This window comes from Budorcas taxicolor, chromosome 8 (genome assembly GCF_023091745.1).
Source record: "Budorcas taxicolor isolate Tak-1 chromosome 8, Takin1.1, whole genome shotgun sequence".
Classification (NCBI taxonomy): domain Eukaryota; kingdom Metazoa; phylum Chordata; class Mammalia; order Artiodactyla; family Bovidae; genus Budorcas; species Budorcas taxicolor.
This window is the reverse complement of record NC_068917.1, coordinates 55,213,068-55,230,571: the sequence shown is the minus strand read 5'-3', so window position 1 is coordinate 55,230,571 and position 17,504 is coordinate 55,213,068. Positions and strand designations below refer to the sequence as shown.

The window sequence follows — 17,504 nt, the reverse complement described above, 5'->3', positions numbered from 1 at the left end:
GTGGCTCATGGCGCCTAAACTGTTTGTAGAAACAACATGGTTTTTATTGAACACCTGCTTTCCTTTGCAGAGTCTGGAAGGTTGGTATGTTACAGGCACAGGGTGCCTTCATGGTTTTGTTCAGTCACTAAGTCAGGTCTGACTCTTTTGAGACGCCATGGACGGTAGCTCGCCAGGCTCCTCTGTCCATGGGATTTCCCAGATAAGAATATTGGAGTGGATTGCCATTTCCTTCTCCAGGGGATCTTCACAACCCAGGGATCAAACCCATTGGTTGCCAACTGCATTGGCAAGTGGATTCGTTACTACTGAGCCATCAGAGGAGCTTTCATGACCAGATACCAGTTACAACTCTGGGTGCTGAAACTCTAGGGAGGTTCCCTGGTAGCTGACATTCACACATAATCACAGATTTCTGATGGGGAATGGGATGTATCCTGTGTCACTCCATTGGAAGAAAACTCTTGGAAGCTTGTACCTAGTTTCCTCCAGACTTTGTCCTATATGCCTTTCCCCTTTGCTGATTCTACTCTGTATCTCTTTACTCAAGTTATAACTATGAGTTTTTGAGTACAATTATATACTGAGTCTTCTGGGTCCTCCTAGCAAGTCAGTGAATTTGAGGTTGAGGCAGAGCACCCCTTGAAGGAGTTAGGTACAGGCATTTTTACACAAAATATTTTTTGCAAAATTTTCTATAAGTTCATTTTTACAAAATATTCTAGTGTTCTCCTAAAAATTGACTAGCTCTTTTTTGATATTAAGAAAGGGCCTAGATTTCATGAGGGGGACTATCCCTCCCAAGGTCATGCAAGTGAAAACCTTATATTTCCTCTCTAAAAACCAAATTTGAGAATCAACTCACTGGTGTCCTGATATGATCCATCAGGGCAGTGAGTGACACAGCTGTTGGTTTCTTCATTCAGGAAGTATCCATATTTGCAGGACAGGCACTGGTCCCCGTGGCTTCCAAAGCAGGACTCGCAGTTGGGGGCACACTTTCTGCATCGTTTCTTATCAGCGTGGTAGTGGCCAGGAGGGCAGCTGGAGACACAGATTCTGCGTTGTGGAATGAAAAAGAAGAGCAGTGTTACCAGAGACTCAGTCCTGAGTGAGTAAGGTGCTGAGCACACAGCTGTCCTCATTCTTAAAATCCTTTTTAAACTGTGATGGAAATACCACATCCAAATGGCCAAATTCTGTTGGTTAAAGCCTTCTCGTATGTAGGGTGCTGACACAGCACTTCAGTTACCTAATACCAAGTCCACCAAGCAAGGAATGTCTTGGTCCAAACTGTCTTCCAGTTCGGGTCTAGCTCTTTAAAGGGGATGATGGTTAGAACCTGAGTCTCAACAGGAAGGTTGTCTGTTGGGTTGAAGGGAAGACATGTGAACCATGATTTTATGCAAAAATCCCTATATAAAGGATTAACTTCTATTGTTGTATATTGTTATATGAATTCTGGGGTATGTATGCCATTGTCTAATATAGTTAGGGAGTTCCCTCCTGGCTTAGTGATTAGGATCCTGGGCTTTCACTGATATGGCTTGGGTTCAGTCCCTTGTTGGGGTACTGAGATCCTCCAAGCTGTGTGGCATAGCCAAGAAAAAAAATGTATTTGAAAATTTAATGCTGTTTATGATAAAAAAAAAAAAAAAAAAACTTCTTTGTTTGCCCATAACTGAAGATCTGGGCTTTATTTATTTATTTAAAACAAGTACTTACTGAGTACTAATTAAATGTCAGGCATTTGCCAGTCTAGGAGATAATGAGAGGGGCTGGGGTAGCCAAGGACTTTTCCTTTTAAGAAATTGATTTTTAATTAAAAATTCTTTTTAAATTTAATTTTTGCTTTATATTCCATTTAAGGAACTGAAATTCCAGCATGACCCTCCTGCGTGACTGGAGTGTGGATACCAGGTCAGCTTCCCAGAGTGAGTTTCCTTCTGAAACAGGATAGGGAGGTGTTAGGGATGTGGGAAACAGCCTGGAAGAACATGGCTTCTGATGAGCAGTGTGTTCCACAGCCTTCCCTGTGGATACATATCTGCTCGAGGCAGAAGCCAGGGGCTCAGAAGCGTGGGTTCAAGCAGGCCCACCTTACTATCCAGAGCAGAGCAGTGAGAATGCACTGGGACCAGTGGCTTTGCCATATGGAAAGCTTACACTTTGAGTAATTCAGAAAATCATCCATTTCCTGGAGGGAAAGTGCAGCTTTGGGGCATCAAACATCAGTGGGATGGAAAGGTCTAGAAGGGAAGATCAGGCATGTGCATAACTAGTCTGTCCCCATCATCCTTGAAATGTGAGAAAAGACCTCTGCAGTTTCCTAGCCGATCAAAATCGAGTGTTTTGTAATTCAGTATCAGTTTCACTATTCAAATGATGCAGCAAGGTGTAGGGGCCTGTGCAGCAGCATCTGGGCTTCGGTTCTGGTGGGAGACCATGGAACATCCTGCCCCTGGTGAACTGTGGGAGCTCCCAGGAACTGCCACCAGGGGGCGGGCTTCAGGTATCCTGTTGGGGCATCTCTCTTACCTGGTGTTGTTTTTCAGCTTGTAGTAGTAGTGCAAACAGTCATTACAGTGGTCGGGTCCTGGCCCATCACAGCCCACCTCACTGCACTCAGGGTCACAGGGACCTCCAAAAGAAATCAGAACAACACTTGGAAAAAGTGATTTTAAGCAAGTAAGCGTTAACTTGAATTTGGGATAAAAATAGGCTTTTTCTCCCCCTTATGCAGTGAGAGTTTTTCTTAAGAGTTTCTAATGCAGTGAGATGGAATAATGTTTAATGTGGCTATAAGCCCAGAGATGAATTCTTGCTTTTCTCGGGGTGGGGGTGGGGACCTCAATTACCTAAGTATCAAGCATGTAACTCCTAGTCGGGACCTTGTCTTCAAAGTATACATATAGTTGCTTTGTGGGAAATGACAAATAATCCAGAATTCAAAGAACAAAACCACTGCAGAAACTAAAAAGAAAACAAAAACTGATTGCAATTAAATATGCATAATAATAAAAATGTTGGATTTATAGAAAAATGAGAATTTTACGCTGTTGGCAGAAAAGAGGGCTGTTATTCAATGTCCTGACCAGACTGCCTCTCTCATCCAAGGTCATTAAAGCCACTGAGTACCTCTGAGATTCTGGAGCCAGAAAGAAACATCATTATGGCGTCTGGCACAATTTTATCAGCATCTCATCTTGGATTACAAAGCAGGTACTACAGGCACAGATAATAGATTTAAAATTGCATCCTACCCATAGGCCAATGGGCAAGTCAACAAAAGAAAATGACACATAAGTTTAAAAGGTGCAAGCAAGCTTAAAGAATTCCAGACCAAGGATGACGCTTCCTCATCTCTCTTGCTGTGTATTCTTTGGTGAAGAACTAGAAAGAATGCACAGGCAGGAAAAAAAATGCTAAAAAGAACTATTTTGTGATTGATGAAAAGAGATTTTTCTAATGACATGGGCTAGTTATAGATAATTTACTTCTATGACTCCCCTTTTTTGTTTTCCGTAGTTTGAGACATTTGGTCTCATAATCTTCAAGCTATTTCCCACTGAAAACTTACATGATTTTAACTAGAGATTTACATGGTGCATGAAATGCACAAAAAGTCAGTTGAGGGTACCAGAATTGTCTTGAGCCACGCTTATTTTAATCAAAAGGTCTTACTTTTGTTGAAATTTGCTTTCCTTTAGTCATAGTCCTACAATGTTATACAGTTACTAAATTGAAACATAAAATGGTAGAAGTAGGGGAGGAATGACCTGGAGAAAGATCTAGTAGCCATACACCCTCATTTTACAGACAAAAATGATTTTCCAAGAGTTATAGTGGTGTGCCTAGTTGATCATACAGCTAGGAGAGTTGGGGTCAACAGAGGTCTTGCTTCTTAGTTTGGGTCTCCTACTAAGGGTAAGCCATGACCTTTGGCTCTGAATAGAAATGAGTCATTTTAAAATGCTACAGACTTGACGTATATTGCTGCTTAATCCTGAGTCATTTGACACTGTTTATCTCTATTTTCCCAATAAAACTGATCTTGAAATTAAGTTCCACAGCTATTGCAACTTGGAACATTTTAGCTGACTACTGTAGTCCATGAGGAGAGAATGCTTCTCCTGCCTAAGAGTTGAAGTTCAGCCAGCTATGGGTCTCACAGTGCCTGGAATTCGATGAAACAGTACAGGGACCTGGTTATGAGAATGCCATCTGACCCTCTCAAAGGCTGACTTCTTAAGGAAAGTGAAAATCACAGCTCCAAAGAAAAGGAGTTATTGGGTGGCCCTAAATTTTCACCAGATGATTTCTACAATTAAAAAAAAAAAAAAAACCCAAACCATTTATTCTTGATATGTACCAAAGGACTCTGTATGGCAGGGTCACATGCTGTTTCATAATCCTAAACTATCTCAGATGCAGTTTAGCATTTTAGGTTCCTGGGTAATAATGAAATAATTGTCTTTGTTTTCTCACAAGTGCCAATGTGGACATTTTGGAGATGCAGTGAGAAAAACCACAAAATGTATGTAACTGTTTAGAATTTTAAGATTACCAAAATTTGAATGGGAAACATACCATAAGACACATAGTAATATATTATTATTATGCTCCATTTATGTTTTTAGATATACTTTCTCTTATCAGAAAAGACAAAATAAATGGTTTGCCAGTTGTAACATGAACAGTAATGTTATAAACTCAAAGCAAAAGTTGAACACAATTCAGCTCTGGTTAGTTCAATTGGTCTGAATTCTCTATTGACACTGGGATACTACCTGTTCAGAATAAAAGGAACCAAATGCATATTTTAAATACTCTGTTAAAGTGATTAATGAAAAAGAATCTCAGAGAGCTTAGCTGCAGGAAGACAAGATGGTTCTGGTCTAAAGGTACAATCAACTGCTATTTAAAAACAGTTCTCCATTAGGGAAAGCCTTTTTCTCTAAGTGTTACATCCCAGAAGAACTGAATCCTGCTGGAAGTGGCAAACAATACAATAAGACAGGACTCAGAAATACACTGGGAAAGAGAAAAGATATTTGCAGATGATACGGCTACAGTACCTAACTGCTCCAGAAAATCAACTCTAAAATACACAAATTAATAAAGGTAAGCGAAATGGTCAGATGTAAGATAAACATACAATAGCCAATAGATATCTGTGATACCAGAATACAGTAGTTAGAAAATATGGGATATTTTCCACTACAGTAGTAACTAGACCCAAAATATGTAGAAATAACACTACCAAGAAAAACACTTCATAAAATTAAAAGATTTCAGTAAAAAAGTCTTATTTGGATGGAAAGACTGTAAACTGTAAAAAGAATTCTTCCCATGAGATTGCATGTAAATTCAAACACCTGTGGCAGATTCATGTTGATATATGGCAAAACCAATACAGTACTGTAAAGTAAAATATAGTAAAAAAAAATAAATAAATAAATGTTAAAAAAAGAAACAAATGAAAAAACAAAACAAAAAAGAAAAATGTAATGTGCCACTATTATACCATGGTGACTGTAGTTAATAATATTGCATTACAAATCTGTAAGTAAATTGCTATGAAAGTAAATCTTAAAAATTCTGGGGTAAATATGTAACATTGTAAAAAAATAAAATAAAAAATAAAAATAAATTTCAATGAGATTTTTAAAGAGGGACTTAAGAATTGCTATGAGAATAAGTAGATGTTCAGCATATTAAAATATAGTGTGGGTGCTACTATATTATTAGATTGATAAATCAGAAAAAGTGATACCAGAAGAGACCTGGTATAAGAAATTACTGTGCTGTTATAAAGGAAACAAGCTAATAAAAGTAGGGATGGCAATTCAGTCATTAGTCTGTTTGGAGGATAAAGACAAAACTTCACTTTACACTGTATGTTATAAATCAAAGTAAGTTCTAGATGAGTTAATGGCCAAATGCAAAATCAGATTACAAAAATATGCATTTGGATATTTATTTTTAAAGAATAAACATTCTGTATTAAAGAAATTATAAATGTTATATGAAACTATAAACTCTGCCCTCCAAACAAAAACTGCATTTTGGAAGCAGGTGATAACAGAGAGATGGTTTTCAGCAAATATGAGACAATGTGAGAGTCAATAACATACAATGAGTTTTTATAAATAAGAAAAATGCTGCCACTTTGAATTGAAAGTGAGTAAAAGACACAATTCAGAGAACTACAAAGGAAAAAAGTGGTTAGCTTTACTAAATGTTTAGATTTACTAGGAGTCAGAGCTATAAAAATTTAAATCTGTTCTTTTGCTTTTCTCTTTCCGCTCGAGGCTGGCAGGAATGTGGGCAGTAACCATGCACTGGTCATGTAGACTGGTACATGTTGTCTGGAAAGCAACATAGCCAGGCCCTAAAACTGACGGTTCCCTTGGATGCGGTAATTCTTAGAACTCTGTTCTAAAGAAATAGTCAAAGATGATATAGTCAAAAACTGATGATGATATTCATTGAGCTCTTATTTAAAATAGTGTAAAATATAATGTAAAGCAAACTACATATCTCAGATTATGGGTTAAATATAATACAATCACGGGATGGACGATTATGCTGTCTTTTAAATATGTGTTCTAAGGATATTTGACAACAGGGAAATATGCTCTTAATAATACCTTTAATGGGGAAAAAAAAGGATATGAATGTTCTATATACAGTGTGATTTTCGTTTTGAAGAAAAAAACATGGATATTTGAATATATGAATGTACACATACAAATATGTTTAAGGGATAGAAAGGAAGATGGATTAAAATAGATCACAATATGAGTAGAAGTGTGTCTCCTTGGGGGAATGAGGCATGAGTTTTTTTCCTTAGCCTGCCTTCTCACTGGAAGCCAGCTCACCTGCATAATCCTCCGTCCCATAGTCGTCGGTGGGGTCTTCGACTCGGCTATACCGGACACGTTCCACTTTAGGAAACTCATTGGTGGGTGAGTATGGCTGCACAGACGTGCCATAGAGGACCAGAGACCATTCTTTCAATTTACCTTGGGAAACAATAATAAAAGTAGATCATGAGCAAACACTGTCTCTAGAGCTTTACAATTTCTTTCATTTCTTCTAACTGAAGAAAAAGCAGTAGAAGAATAGAACTGTGGGAAACAGATTCATATGAATCATTGCATCACATACAGGGCTAGAAATGCATTTTCCATTGCTTGCGGAATTAACTATTTAATAATTCACATACCATGTATTTCCTGAGTAATGATTGCAGGATACATCCTAATTTAATCAGCTTTTTTTGTGTGAGATACAACCATCTCAGATTGCTGGATCAAGGGCTGAATTTGAAATTATGAGTATTTAAGAGAATCCTAGAATCTTACAGAAGGCTTTCTTTTTCTAGGTATAAAGGTCATATTTACATTTAAAAGCAGGATCGACATTCTCTGACTTGTTTATCAAAAAGATTATAACAACTACTTTGTTTCACCCAATTCAAATGATCAGTCAGTCTCAGGAATACATCACTATATTAACTGATAGACCTGTGCTGTCCAATGACAGCCACTTGACCCATTTGGCTGTTTCTGTGTAACTAAAATTTAAAACCTCAGTTCTTCAGTCAGACCACATTTCAAGTGCTCAGTAAGCATATATGACTAGTGGCACTACGCGAGACAGCACAGCTATAGGAAACATTTCCACTACTGGCAGCATGTTCTACTGGGTGGCACTGTCAGAGCATTTCCTGGCCAAGGGCACCTCGGGGCACGAGGGAAGTGCTTTACCTCCTCTGGATGGCAGGCTCTCAAGGAACATTTGCCTAATCCTTATTTAGTCATTCATTTCTCAGCTTTATAAAACTAAAATCTTTAATGCAAAAAGTAAACAGAAAACATGTTTCCCTGACTTAATATAGTTCTTTTTAATATGAATCTTAAGTAAAAGTGATCAAGACAGAATCATCAAAAACATGGAAATATGCTGGCAGGAAGGGAGGATACTTCCCCCCTACCCCCACACACCTTAGATCTCCTCCTTACCTTGGCATAATACAGAGAATCTAGGTAAGGTTGGGGTTGGGCTCTGTCACAGTCCAGAGAGTGATGAACTTCAGATGTCTGATAATTTATCTGTTAGCATCTATTTTCCCCATCAAATTCATGCTTATTTTTTATAAGTGCTGACTATATGCTAAGTACATTTTATTCTGTTCAGTGGTCACAAGTGGGAAATAGATATTTTCACTATATAGATGAGAAGATGGAGTCACAGAGGCTGATAAAGTTCCCCAAAGCAGTAAGAGGACGGACTGATATTAAGAAGACCTATTTGGGGGTTCTGATGTAAGAGTAATATAGGAAGGTCCTGAACTCACTGCTTCTCATACACTCAGTGAATCTACAGCCACATGTGGGACAGTTTCCTCCAGAAAAAAAAAAACCAAAGCAGCTGAGTGGCTCCTGTGTGTGTGTGCTCAGTTGTGTCTGACTCTGCAACACCATGGACTATAGCCCGCCAGGCTCCTCTGTCCATGGGATCCTACAGGCCAGAATACTGGAGTGGATTGCCATTGCCTCCTCCAGTGGATCTTCCTGACCCAGGGATTGAACCCAGGTCTCCTGCATTGCAGGCAGATTCTTTACCACTGCACCGCCTGGGAGTGGCTCCTCCTACTCATCAGGAAAATGAGGAAACCACATGTCAAAATGGGTAGGAGAGGCTTAGACACATCTCACCATAAACTCCACCTTCTGTGCTGCAACCAACCAGGAGGGGACACAGTACCCCCAGCTTCTCCCCCAAGAAGTGAAAAGTTTGACCCCCACATTGGGTATCACAACTTTTAAGACCTGCACTCGAGCCCCCAGACCATGTATCTCTGAAAGCCAGTGGGGCTTGGGTCCACTAAAGAGTTCACAAGCGTAGGCTCTCACCCTTGGGTATTATACAGAGGTGGTTGACTGCAAAGCACCCAGACTTTCTGTGAAATAGGCTTATTTGCTTATCTTAAAGCACTGGCTGAGGGGCAGACATGTAATTTAATATACAGATAAGGACCCACTGAATACTCTCCAAAGATGGAGGCTCATGGGAGCCATCTGTGTGTTCTCCCTTGGCCTCTCCATCTTGTTGGTACCAAAAAGAAAGGGGCCTGTACCTTCAGCTGGCACCCAGGGGACACTTCTAGGTTGCTGGCTCTGCTGGTTAGTGGGGCTTAGGTTCACACATCCCCTAAGACTATGAATAAAATTGATAAATCTTTAGGCAGATTCACCAAGAAGAAGAGAGAAAAGCCTCAAACCAGAAATTTAAAAGGAGACATTTTAATTAATACAAAATTTAAAAGGCTCATAAGACTACTATCAGCAATTATATACTAACAAACTGGAAGACCTACAGGAAATGAATGAATTCCTAGAAATATATATTCTACTAAGACTGAATCATGAAGAAATTGAAATCTGAATAGACGAATTATTGTAAAGAGATTGACTCAGTAATCAAGAACTTCCTAACAAAGGCATGTCCAGGATTAGACACCTTCACTAGTGGATTCTACCAAACAGTTAAATAAAAATTAATACCAATCCTTGTGCGTGCATGCAAAGTTGCTTTAATTGTGTCTAACTCTGTGTGACCCTATGGACTGTAGCCTGCCAATCTCCTCTATCCATGGGATTCACCAGGCAAGAATACTGGAACAGGTTGCCATGCTCTCCTCCCATGGATCTCCCCAACTCAGGGATCGAACCTGTGTCTCTTAGGTCTCCTGCATTGGCAGGCAAGTTCTTACTACTAGCACCACCTTGGGAGCCCGATCCTTCTCAAATTATTGCAAAAAATAGAAGAGGAAGGAATACTTCAAAACATTTTATGAAGTCAGTATTATTACTCCAATGGGTTCCCAGGGGGCACAGTGGTAAAGAATCTGCCTGCCAAGGGTTTGATCATTGGGTTGGGAAGATTCCCTTGAGTAAAAAATGGCAATCCACTCAGTATTCTTGCCTGAAAAATTCTATGGCCATAGGAGCCTGAAGGGCTATAGTCCATGTGGTCGCAAAGTATAGGATGTGACTGAGTTGAGCATACATGTTACTCTGATATCAAAACTAGATGTAAACATAGATGCAAAAATCCTTAACAAAATATTAGCAAACTGAATACATCAATACATTAGAAGGATAATAAATACATCATAATCAAATGGGATTTCAGGGATGAAAGCTTGTTTCAACATCTGAGAATCAATCACTCTCATTTTCCACAGCAACAAAATGAAGGCTTAAAACTCATAATTATCTCAATAGATGCAAAAAAGCATTGACAGAATTCAACATCCATTTACGAAAAAGACTTTCAACAGAGTGGTTATAGAGGGAACATTTGTCAACATAGTAAAGATCAGGAACAAGGATGTAGGCAACAAAAAGAAAGAAAAAGCATATAAGTTATAAAGGAAGAAGTAAAACATTTGTAGATGACATATTACATACAGAAACCCCTAAAGACTCTACCAGAAAACTTAGAACCAAGCAACAAAGTCAAAGAAGTTTCAAGATACAAAATTGATGTACAATAATCTGTTGCATTTCTTTACACAAATGATAGACTATCAGAGAAAGCAATCCTATTTACAATTGCATCAAAAGAACAAAATACCTAGGAATAAATATAACCAAGAAGGTGAGATATCTGTACATTGGAAACTGTAAGAAATTGATAAATTGACATGAATAAATGGAAAGATATTCCATGTTCATGAATTATAGAAATATTATGAAAATGTCCCTACTACCTAAAGCAATCTACAGATTCAATGTAATCCTTAGGAAAATTCAAAAGGCATTTTTCACAGAAATAGAACAAAGAATCCTAAAATTTTTATGGAACCCAAAGACCCAAAATAGCCAAAGCAATCTTGAGAAAGAACAAAGCTGGAGTTATCATGCTCCCTGATTTCAAACTATATTACAAAGGTATAACAATCAAATTGTAATGGTATTGACATAAAAACAGATAAATGAATGAAATAGAGATGTACATGTATATAGTCAATTTATGACAAAGGAGACAAGAATACATTGATGCAATAGAGAAAAGGTAGTCTTCAACAAACGGTTAGAAAAACTGGACTGCTATCTAACACCATGCACAAAAACTAACCTGTAATGGCTTAAAGATCTGAATGTAAGACCTTCTAGAAGGAAACCAGTGGCACACTCCTTGACACTGATCTTGGGAATTATTTTTTGTATTTGACAACAAAAGCAAAGGGAACAAATGCAAAAATAAACACATGGGACTATATCAAACTATAGAGCTTCTGCACAGCAAAGGAAATCATTAATTAAATGAAAATGTAACTTGTGGAAAATATTTGCAAAGCATATGTCTGATAAAGGGCAAATATCCAAAACATATAACAATCTCATACAACTCAACAGCAGAAAAGCAATCTGATTAAAACATGGGAAGAGGATCTAAATAAACATTTTTCAAAAGAGTACATACAGATGGCCAGCATGAAGAGGTGCTCATCACTAATCATCCAAGAAATGCAAATTAAAACCACAATGAGCTACTATTTTACACCTGTTAGAATGGCTATTATCAAAAAGACAAGAAATAGCAAATATTGGTGAGGAAGTGGAGAAAAGGGAATCCTTATGCACTCTTGGTGGGAATGTAAATTTTCAGCCACTCTGGAAAAATTATGGGATTTCCTCAAAAAATTAAAAAATAGAACTACCATGTGGTCCAGAAATTCCACTTCTGGGGGAAAAAAAAAAACAAACCTCTTAAAAGTTATATATACCCACATGTTCACTGCAGTATTATTTAGACAGCCTAAAAAAGAAGGCAGCCCACATGTCCAATGATGGATGAATGGATATACACACACACACAAATATAGACACATACACATATAAATGTATATAGATAATACTTGGCCATAAAAGGGAATCTTTCCACTTGAGAAAACATGGGTGGACCCTGCTAAGTGAAGTCAGATAGAAAATGACAGATACTATATGATCTTTTATGTATGGAGTCTTAAAAAAATTTAAAAAATAGGAGATTGAACACATAGATACACGGAACAGACTGGTGGTTGCCAGAGGCAGGAGGTGTATAGGAGTGGATGAAATAGATGAAGGGGATCAAATGGTACCAACTTCCAGTTAAAAATTATTAAGTCCTGGGGATATAAGGTACAGATTGGTTGAGTCTATTTAATAATAATGTATTATATACAACAAAGTCATTAAAACAGTGTATCTGAAAAGGTCTCATCACAGGAAAGAAATTATGTGAGGTGATGGGTGTTCACTAGACTTATTGTGGTTATTGTTTTGCAATATATACAAATATAAAATTGTACAATTGTACAACTAAAACTAATATGTCAATTACCCCTCAATTTAAAAAAAATTCTGTATCCAAATCTTACATTCTTAAACTGTTACATAATTCTGTCTTCCTGGTCATTTCTGGGAGTATAAGAATATGAAGTTTAAAAATAAACGTATTCTGGGCCACATTCATTGTTTTCTGACATTTGCACTGGGCCAGCAGGCTGGTTTATATTTGGTTTGCCCTCTGACAGCTTTTCTTTGGACTCACTTGTTAATGACTATGCTAATCTTAATTAGGGTATTATTCAGTCTCAGGATTTCAAGTCATAGACATTAAGTGCTGTCAAGAAATGAATGACTGCCTGAAATTAATGACCTATCTGACTGCCTTTAGGTGGCAATGCAAAAAAGAGAACCTCTTTTCCTTACAGCATCTCTCAAGTGCATAATTGGAGCACATGATACAAAGACAGTATGGGAAACCCAATCCATCAGTCACTCTAAAACCTGGTCCATTTAACTTAAGATCATCTTGGATCTAAAAATTTACCCTTGTAAGTGTTTAGAGAGTGCTGACTCATAACTGATTATTTCCCTTGGTCCCATTTCTGAAGTACATCATAAGCCCTCTGGGGACACCCGTGCTGGGCAATTTATCTTTTTATTTTTCACTTATTATGTAATTTCATTTCCTTAGGATCTCTGCCGCAATTCACATCAAATGCTGCCATATTTGGGCTGTCATCTTTTTCCTCCCCTACTACTTTTTCCATTTGCTAAATTCTGTAGGAGATTTTGCAGTGGAAATGGCAATATCTTGTGAAGAAATAGCAATATAAATGCAGAATAAGAGAAAATCCATTCTGTTTGCTAACACTCAAATGCAATCTGCCGAAGGTAAAAATCAAAGATAGATTTAATATGCAATGGAACAAGAATAAGAAAAAAATCCTCCAAAAACCTTACTATGTTTTAATAATAAGTGGGAAGAAATAATAAATAAATGTAAACTCAGTTTGGAGCCATATACATATATTTGGGAATGATTCTACTATTTAATTGGGCTAGAAGAGTCTACATCTGCAACTGAATTACTAAAGAAATCCCACATTAATTGGAGGACTGCATGCCATAGTAACAATGACAGAAACAGAAAAAAGTGAAAGTCCCTTTTCAAAATTGCATCTAATCCTGACCTGAAAGGTTAGTTAAAGAAAGGATACCTGAAGACCATGTGTTTCTATTAAAGACTTCTGACCCCAGGTTATATAGCATTAGGGTATCTCTTCTGGCACAAAGGAACATCTCTTAAGATGACTGGAGGTGACTGGGGTTAAACATTTAAATAGTATAAGGAGAAGTCAATGATACAAAATAGACAGCTCTAGATGGTCAGAGCTACTGCAGAGACCTTTTAACACAGGTAATCACAATAAACTCTGGACAGACTCTGAACTCCTTGAGGGCAGAGAGAGAGATAGCCTCACACCTGTGCATGCAAACCCCAGGTCTGTCATCAGTGTGCCCCCAGGGGCAGTCTGCTTGTGGGGAGGAGCATTTTATCACTGAGATGCATTAGAATGGCGATATTAAAGAGTTACTTTTATACATAACTGTCTCAAATTCTCAATAGATAATGCACCCCTCATGTCTGTAGGCTGCACCTTTCTTGGCACACAGCTGCCACATCCAGACAGTGTTTATTTCGCTTAGATCTCTTGAGACGTAAGAGTGACACATGCTGATGGATCCAGTGGGAGCTGCCCTTTGGTCAGGGCAGCCCAGTCCAGCCTGGTATTGCCCCTGAGTGCCTTGACATAGTGCATCTTCAAGGCATGAGCAAGAAGCATGGTTTGAAGAGAAGAGGGAAGGAGAGGGGAAGGTCCTGGGAACTGAGATTAGGAACAAGTGAAAGCTTTCCAGTAACTAGGATCTAGTTTATTCAGATGTTTTCTACCAACCCTGCCTTGTTGACAAACATCTGATTTCTGAGTAAGACCTTGGCAATTATTACATATATGGTGGCTGCTGGAGGTGTGCTGGGCTCAGATATGCTTTCACAAAACTTTTATCCTGATTCATTGTGACCTTGCTACCATGATGGTTTTGAATCCCCTGAGTGTGGGACCACTGTGGCAACACAGATAAACCACATCATGGAATAAAGGAAAAGAGATGGCTACACTGTGTGCCCTAAAAATGGATCTCTCAGAATGAACAACTTCCCCTGAGTGGTGGGCAAAAGTGTGGCAAATGTATGCATCAGGGGACTGCCTTGGTGGTCCAGAGGCTAAGACTCTGTGCTCTCAATGCAGGGGGCCTGGATTTGATTCCACATGCTGCAACTAAAGATCCTGCATACTCCACTAAGATCCGACACAGTAAAATAAATTATTAGAAACAAATTTTTAAAAAAATGTACGCTTCACTCTTCACTTTACTGATTGCTTCTTTTGTCCTATACAACCCACAGTACCCAAATGATACATACCATTACAGTTAACTACAGAATGCTTGGGTTAATCTGTTCTGATCAAAAGAGGACTTAGAATTGTACACCAGTCCTATAATGGCCCTCAAACCTTGTTCTTCTGCAGATGGACTAGACAAAGGATTAAGAAGCAACAACTTATTAGATGATGGAAGATGTGGCCACAGCTGGGCGGGAACTTGGGTAGTTATCAAACAGAGAGAGAGCATCTATTACTAGGCAAGTACTACTCAGGGCTCCACCACAGGCAACAAAGTTCAGTCATTCAGTCATGTCTGACTCTGCGATCCCATGGACTGCACACACCAGGCTTCCCTGTCTATCTCCAATTCCCAGAGGTTACTCAAACTCATGTCCATTGAGTTGGTGATGCCATCCAACCATCTCATCCTTTGTCGTCCCCTTCTCCTCCCGCCTTCAATCTTTCCCAGCATCAGGGTCTTTTCAAATGAGTCAGTTCTTCGTATCAGGTGGCCAAAGTATTAGAGTTTCAGCTTCAGCATCAGTCCTTCCAATGAATATTCAGGACTGATTTCTTTTAGGATGGACTGGTTGGATCTCTTTGCAGTCCAGGGACTCTCTAGAGTCTTCTCCAATACCACAGTTCAAAAGCATCAATTCTTTGGTGTTCAGCTGTCTTTATAGTCCAATTCTCATATTCATACATGACTACTAGAAAAACCATAGCTTTGACTACACAGACCTTTGTTGGCAAAGTAATGTCTCTGCTTTTTAGTATATTGTCTAGGTTGGTCATAGCTTTTTTTCCAAGGAGCAGGAAGCGTCTTTTAATTTCATGGCTGCAGTCACCATCTGCAGTGATTCTGCAGCTCCAGAAAATAAAGTCTCTCACTGTTTCCATTGTTTCCCACCTATTTGCCATGAAGTGATGGGACCAGATGTCATGATCTTAGCTTTCTTAATGTTGAGTTTTAAGTCAGCTTTTTCACTCTCTTCTTCCACTTTCATCAAGAAGCTCTTTAGTTCTTTGCTTTCTGCCATAAGGGTGGTATCATCTGCATATCTGAGGTTATTGATATTTCTCCCAGCAATCTTGATTCCAGTTTGTGCTTCATCCGGCCTGGCATTCCTCATGATGTACTCTGCATATAAATTAAATAAGCAGGGTGACAATATACAGCCTTGATATACTCCTTTCCTGGTTTGGGACCAGTGTGTTGTTCCATGTCCAGTTCTAACTGTTGCCTCTTGTCCTGCTTACAGGTTTTGCAGGAGGCAGGTCAGGTGATCTGGTATTCCCATCTCTTTAAGAATTTTCCACAGTTTGTCGTGATGCACACAGTCAAAAGCTTTGGCATAGTCAATAAAACAGAATTTAATGTTTTTCTGGAACTCTCTTGCTTTTTCGATGATCCAGCAGATGTTGGCAATTTGAGCTCTGGTTCCTCTGCCTTTTTTAAAACCAGCTTGAGCATCTGGAAGTTCACACACTGTTGAAGCCTGGCGTGGAGAATTACTTTGCTAGTGTGGGAGATGAGTGCAATTGTGTGATAGTTTGCACATTCTTTGGCATTGCCTTTCTTTGGGATTGGAATGAAAACTGACCTTTTCCAGTCCTATGGCCACTGCTGAGTTTTCCAAATTTGCTGGCATATGGAGTGCAGCACTTTCACAGCATCATCTTTTAGGGTTTGAAATAGCTCAACTGGGATTCCATCACCTCCACTAGCTTTGTTTGCAGTGATGCTTCCTAAGGCCCATTTGACTTCTCATTCTAGGATGTCTGGCTCAAGGTGAGTGATCACACTATTGTGATTATCTGGGTCTTGAAGATCTTTTTTGTATAGTTCTTCTGTGGATTCTTACCACCTCTTAATATCTTCTGCTTCTGTTAGGTCCATACCATTTCTATTCTTTACTGTGCCCATCTTTGCATGAAATGTTCCCTTGGTATCTCCAATTTTCTTGAAGAGATCTCAAGTCTTTTCCAGTCTATTGTTTTCCTCTCTTTCTTTGCTTTGATCACTGAGGAAGGCTTTCTTATCTCTCCTTGCTATTCTTTGGAACTCTGCATTCAAATGGGTGTATCATTCCTTTTCTTCTTTGCCTTTTGCTTCTTTTCTTTTCTCAGCTATTTGTAAGGCCTCTTCAGACAATCATTTTGCCTTTTTGCATTTCTTTTTCTTGGGGATGGTCTTGAACACTGCCTCCTGTACAATGTCACGAACCTCAATCCATAGTTCTTCAGGCACTCTATCAGATCTAATCCCTTGAATCTATTTGTCACTTCCACCGATAATCATAAGGGATTTGATTTAGGTCGTACCTGAATGGCCTAGTGGTTTTCCCTACTTTCTTCAATTTAAGTCTGAATTTGGCAATAAGGAGTTCATGGTCTGAGCCACAGTCAGCTCCTGGTGGTGTTTTTGCTGACTGTATAGAGCTTCTCCATCTCTGACTGCAAAGAAGATAATCAATCTGATTTGGTAATGACCATCTGGTGAGGCCCATGTGTACAGTCATCTCTTGTGTTGTTGGAAGAGGGTGTTTGCTATGACCAGTGCGTTCTCTTAGCGCAACTCTGTTAGCCTTTGCCTTGCTTCATTTTGTACTGCAAGGCCAAATTTGCCTGTTACTCTAGGTATCTCTTCACTTCCTACTTTTGCATTCCAGTCCCTGTAATGAAAAGAACATCTTTTTTGGGT

General features: G+C 38.8%; 1 protein-coding gene across 1 annotated transcript in view; it reads right to left on the bottom strand.

The window, feature by feature from the left end:
- The window catches only part of PCSK5 (proprotein convertase subtilisin/kexin type 5), a 503,247-nt gene that overhangs the window by 169,707 nt on the left and 316,036 nt on the right, over positions 1-17,504 (bottom strand). Inside the window, exons 14-16 of the mRNA XM_052644706.1 lie at positions 6,885-7,028; positions 2,539-2,641; positions 866-1,059 (exon numbers count right to left, since the gene is read on the bottom strand). Of these exons, the coding sequence (XP_052500666.1) occupies positions 866-1,059; positions 2,539-2,641; positions 6,885-7,028 (441 nt within the window). The remainder of the gene's footprint in view (positions 1-865; positions 1,060-2,538; positions 2,642-6,884; positions 7,029-17,504) is intronic.